Below are 6,000 nucleotides of genomic sequence, written 5' to 3'. Positions count from 1 at the left end.
GTCACCAGACCTGAACCCAATCGAGATGGTTTGGGGTGAGCTGGACAGCAGAGTGAAGGCAAAAGGGCCAACAAGTGCTAAGCATCTCTGGGAACTCCTTCAAGATTGTTGGAAGACCATTCCCGGTGACTACCTCTTGAAGCTCATCAAGAGAATGCCAAGAGTGTGCAAAGCAGTCATCAAAGCAAAAGGTGGCTGCTTTGAAGAACCTAGAATATAAGACATAATTTCAGTTGTTTCACACTTTTTTGTTAAGTATATAATTCCACATGTGTTAATTCATAGTTTTGATGCCTTAAGTGTGAATGTACAATTTTCATAGTCATGAAAATACAGAAAAATCTTTAAATGAGAAGGTGTGTCCAAACTTTTGGTCTGTACTGTACATCCTGGTATAACCTTGAGGACCTGGGGGGTAACTTGGGGAGTTTGAGGGCCTGATCTTGTTTTTGTTTTTGTTTTTCGTATTCCATTGTTTGATTTGTACTAATCGGTTGAAGTATTGTTGTAACATATAAAAGATAAATAGAAAAAGGATGAGAATAACCTTGTAATTGTAACAGTTGTAAATTTGATTCAAAGTGATTGTATGTAGACTCATCGAATGAAAAGATTTTGAAAAAAAAAAAAAACCAGCCATTCTCAATCCAAAATTGAAATAAAAAGACAATAATTTTGGCTTGATAAGGCCAATTTCTGTCTGAAACGTCATCATGCCATATTTGTAAGCTTTTAATAATTATGAAATAAAGGAAGATTTGGAAATATTTTATGTTTTGGAAGTCCGCTTTCTGTTCCGGAGTTGAGCGACTGGGTGGAAACTTGCTCCCAAGGAGCACAGAGATTACAGGAGAGGTGCAGGGATTCCAACTTTGAATCATACAGCAAATTATTCAACCACATTCTAAATTAGGTTTATTAGAAACATTGACAAGCATTTTAACAAATCAAACACGAACAATTTAAAAAGTTTAACATAATTAATGTAAAAGAAATTACATTTTTAAGGCAATACATGTTTCCTGGAAGCCACACATTTGGCACAGAAGAGCAGTAGAGGGTGGTGGATGCTCCAGAATCGGTAATTTGCAAATAAAACATTGGGATATGCCAATCCTGGAACAATAGAAGATTTGTAAGGCTCTTAGATAAATTCTAACAGTGCTAATGCTAGCTCCTGATTAGTTACCTGTAATGCTGAGGACATAAGAAGGCTTCTCTCCCCATGATGGTGACATACATTCCGCACAGAACACAGCTCTGCTTATTCACAAACAGCTGTTTGTAAAGAAAAAACATATATTTGTAACATACCAGTATACTGAGCACAAAACACCTGTTTGCTTAAAAAGGACCCATCACCAAGTTAAAATAGCCAGTAATTGCTCTTATTTTATTCTCACTGCTCCCATGGATATTCCATTTTTGGGTTGCTGGGCGTTTTTTTCCATTTGATTCCAGATTTCTGGGCCTGTTTATTTAGTGCTTCCCTTTATGGTCTTAAGAAAAGGGATGTAAATGGAAGTGCCCTAGGTTGTACATGTATATATGTATTAGCTTGCTAGCTATAAATGTGTATATATATATATATATATATATATATATATATATATATATATATATATATATATATATATATATATATATTCGAGTATAAGCCAACCCGAGTATAAGCCAAGGCACCTAATTTTGCCATGGAAAACTGGGTAAGCTTAATGACTTGAGTATAAGCCGGGTATGCATTGTCCCCTCATCCCCATCCAGGTATGCACAGCTCCCCCATCCTGTCCTGGTATGTGTGGCTCCCTCTGTTATATGCATGGCTCCCCCGGTCCCATCGTTGTATGCATGGCTCCCCCGGTCCCATCGCCGTATGCATGGCAACGGCGCCAGGAGGGTGAGTATGATGTCTTCAGAGACACCAACTCCTGCCGCTGCTCCCCCTCCCTCCACCAGCTTCTTGGACAATGACACGTGTATAAGCCGAGAGGGGGGGGGGGGCGTTTTCAGCACAAAAATATGCTGAAAATCTCGGCTTATACATGAGTATACGGTATGGACAACATTTTTCTAATTTTGGTTATAGACATTACCACAATGAATTTTAAACGAAACAATTCAGATGCAGTTGAAGTTCAGACTTTCAGCTTTCATTTGAGGGTGTCCACATTAAAATTGGATGAAGGGTTTAGGAGTTTCAGCTCCTTAACATGTGCCACCCTGTTTTTAAAGGGACCGAAAGTAATTGGACAGATTCAATAATTTTAAATAAAATGTTCCTTTTTAGTACTTGGTTGAAAACCCTTTGTTGGCAATGACTGCCTGAAGTCTTGAACTCATGGACATCACCAGACGCTGTGTTTCCTCCTCTTTGATGCTCTGCCAGGCCTTCACTGCGATGGTTTTCAGTTGCTGTTTGTTTGTGGGCCTTTCTGTCTGAAGTTTAGTCTTTAACAAGTGAAATGCATGCTCAATTGGGTTGAGATCAGGTGACTGACTTGGCCATTCAAGAATATTCCACTTATGCTTTTGTTAGATATGACCAGAACAAGAAATGTCTGGGCATATCAAAGAAAGATGGACAGATGTCCATTTGTGGTCTGTGATTATTTACTGACATGGTTAATTACCATGTAAGGAGATAGCCACTCTGCCAGGACAAAAGGATCAAAGAGATGCTTGGTTCTGGCAGCAGTCCATACCGGCAGGGGTCCGGACACAAGCGCTGATATAATCATATTGGTGTGGGCGCCTGGCACCTGAAAGAGCTCTGCCGCATTGTCAGGGTGCGAGCAGGGATACGCGTGGCCGGGTAGTGACGTCACATGCACCACAACGGCGCTCGTGCTCTGCCTGCACACTTGCAGGAGGTGTTTGGGGTGTAACCAAATGAGAGGCAGCATCGTTCCCACACTCTCTTCTCTTCTATCCTGCCTGCTCCCATCTGTCCTACCACCCTCTACAGTCCCACGTGTCCTCACAACATCCACGGTCCCTTCCTCTCTTTCCCTACACAAGCTGACAATTAATATACGGTATACCACCCTGTAACAGGGGGCATACTTTACATGGCAATAATGATGAGCAGCCTAAAAGCAGCATATGAGATACACCCCTTTGTAACGACAATAAAAACTACTGCTAAATAAAAAGTCTCATGTCCCTGGAACCATATGAAAAATAACCCCATATTCCTTAACCCCCCCCAAAAAAAAAAAAAAAATTAATAAAAAAAAACTAAAAATTCTCAGGGGAGCAGCAGGAATAAAATAATAGTAAAATTTGGACACTTCTGACCCGGCGACGGGTCCTCTGTAAGTTAGCTATACATATAGACTCACATAACAGAACAGCGACAGTCATCTAATATTGGACAATTACTCCATACACACAATTTGATCTATCCGCTATTTATCATGTTAAATTTTAAAACAATTATACACAAAATTGTTCAAAAGTAGTGGTGAGCGAGCGTGCTTGTCACTCGCTCAAGCATCAGTGTACTCGAGATGCTCGTTACTCAGCTAGTAGTTTTGAATGCTCGTGCGCAAGCACGAGTCCCCACCCCGCATATTTGGTGCTTTTTAGACAGCCAATAAACATGTGGGGATTGACTGCCAGTCACTGTAATGCCATAGCCATCTTGGTTGTGGCATTACAGTAATTGGCTGGCCACATAGAGTCATCAGGTCTATATGAGACTCGTGATGCCATGCTCGGCACAGCATACCAACAGACACAGGCACAGCAGGGAGAGATGCCACGCTGCTGAGCTATAGACAGAGTTGTGCATCAAAAGCATACAGGCAGACTTTGTTGGTTAGCAATAGCATTGCCATATTTCTCCTGCACTGTAATAAATCCATCTGAAGTGGGCAAATTTTCCTGCAATTGCAATCCTGGGCGCCACGTATGTCATTCATTATGTGAGCTGCCGCGCCATCCCCTGCTTGCCGTGGGTGCCGTACCTTCACCCACATGGAAGTCCAGGGGCGCATGCGCTGGATAGTTATCCGGCAATGATTCCTTTACTTCCGGGGTCACCAATGTTGGTATGCCGCGGCTCATGTTGCTTTCACTCTCATAAATCTGTTGTCCAATCGTCAGTTACCTTTACAGGTGACAGGCGAGGTCTCATTATTTGCGGTCTCTATCATTGGTTCTTCCGTGTATATATACTATAACTGGCCAGTACCCAACCACCACTGGACGAAGCATTTCTTGCGAAACGCGCGTCGGGTGTGGTGGGTCCTCTGTGCGCTCCCCCAATTGGTAACTATACCTTGGTCTTTATATATTTCATATGATACATTTTGTTTGCGGTGTTACATGCCTGCTCACATTGTGCACATACAGGATTTTTTTTGCTACATTGATGCATAGATATTCCTTATTTTGGATTTACATACATTTTATCTTTTTGTCGTGCTTAATTGCACTGCATTATCCTGTATGACACTTTTGGAGCTTTCTGTGAACTTATTGAATTGTATATATTAATTTCTTATGTGTACTGTGCAAATTTATTGTTGCCATAAGAAGTAGGAGCTAGGGGTTGACGCTCAGAGGTATTCCACCTTTCTTTCCTGTATTGTGGGAATTGCTGTGCTATTTTCAGTGTGTAATAAAGATATATAGTCTATTATGTTGCCTTGTGTGAAGTTGTTCTTTTCGGTTTTCTAGAAATAGCATTGCCATATTTCTCCTGCACTGTAATAAATCCATGTGAAGTGGGCAAATTTTCCTGCAACTGCAATCCTGCAAAAAAAATTTTCAGCAAGGGAATATTATACGCCATTTATACTACACCTGTTCTGCGTCAAAAGCATTCAGCCAGGGGGGTGTGGCCTGGCAGCTGACTAAAAGGGCTGTGTGAGTAATGAGCTTCCTCTCACCCAGAGCCAGTTCAGCAACGTATGCAGCATTCATTCTACTTTTTGTGGCTCATCCCTCTCATCTAACACTTGGCATGATGACCCGAGGTAGAAGAAATCAGAAGACCCAAGGAAAGCTAGAGTTTTACTCCACAGAAGACCGGAGCAAGGAGGGCACCGAGACCTCCATTAACAGCTGAGTCTCCGCGTGTTGCCCCCTGTGACCCGGACACCTCCAGCGGAGTTGCGCTCCCCACCCGCAATGAGTACGGGATCCGCCGGGTTCCTTCCTGCAGCAAAATCACTCACTGGGTTCAAGATTTAGTCCCCTGGCAGACATGGAGGAGGATGTAGTCCTGTCGGGGAGGTGGAGGGATATTTCCTCTCCCACAGTTAACCTAGCTGCACACAGCCAGAGACTGGGGGAGGAGCTGCAAGTGTCAGCAGGGGAATCAGCCAGCCTGCTACATCTAGCACTTCAATAGCTCTGGCACAGTTCACAACATCAGATGAACCAGCATCAGGCAACTTACTTAGACACATGCTGGTAGCATTCAGCAGTTCTATGCAAAAGGTCTTTGCCACTTTAGTATTGCCTATACAAACTCTAAGGAACTAGATAAAAGTATCTCACATGGAAAATAAAATGGGAGACTTTGCTAAATCACATAACAAGCTGATAGATGCATGTAATAAACTCTCAAATGATTTGGAAGCCATTCAAAATAAACTTGTAGATTTGGAAGCTCGCTCTAGGCAAAACAATGTAAAATTGCAAGGGATACCAGAAGATGTGCCTCCTCAAGAAATGAGGGGATTCCTTCAAGATTTGATTAAAGCAGCTATCCCTAACTGCTCCCCATTAGACACTATCATTGACAGAATCCATAGGGTACAGAACCTAAAGCATATACTTGAATCAATGCCCAGAGATGTCTTGGCTCGTATTCATTTCTTTCATGTTAAAGAAGACCTTCTACTCTTTTCTGGATAAAAGGGAGAACTCCCACACCCTTATCAAAAAATTAAGATCTTCACAGATGTTTCAGCAGGGACTCTCTGTTTCCGCAGATTATTGAATCCCATCACTTTGACTCTGAGAGAAAAGGAAGTGACATATAGAGGG

General features: G+C 42.1%; 1 protein-coding gene across 1 annotated transcript in view; it reads right to left on the bottom strand.

The window, feature by feature from the left end:
* Nucleotides 1–450: 450 nt before the first annotated feature.
* The window catches only part of LOC143816657 (TPR repeat-containing protein DDB_G0287407-like), a 105,439-nt gene continuing 99,889 nt past the window's right edge, over nucleotides 451–6,000 (bottom strand). Inside the window, exons 14-15 of the mRNA XM_077297314.1 lie at nucleotides 1,190–1,278; nucleotides 451–1,116 (exon numbers count right to left, since the gene is read on the bottom strand). Coding sequence (XP_077153429.1) covers nucleotides 996–1,116; nucleotides 1,190–1,278 — 210 coding nt within the window. The 3' untranslated portion in view covers nucleotides 451–995. The remainder of the gene's footprint in view (nucleotides 1,117–1,189; nucleotides 1,279–6,000) is intronic.

Source organism: Ranitomeya variabilis, chromosome 1 (genome assembly GCF_051348905.1).
Source record: "Ranitomeya variabilis isolate aRanVar5 chromosome 1, aRanVar5.hap1, whole genome shotgun sequence".
Classification (NCBI taxonomy): Eukaryota; Metazoa; Chordata; class Amphibia; order Anura; family Dendrobatidae; genus Ranitomeya; species Ranitomeya variabilis.
Note: the sequence above shows the minus strand (reverse complement) of the source record. Positions and strands in the feature narration are given on the sequence as shown.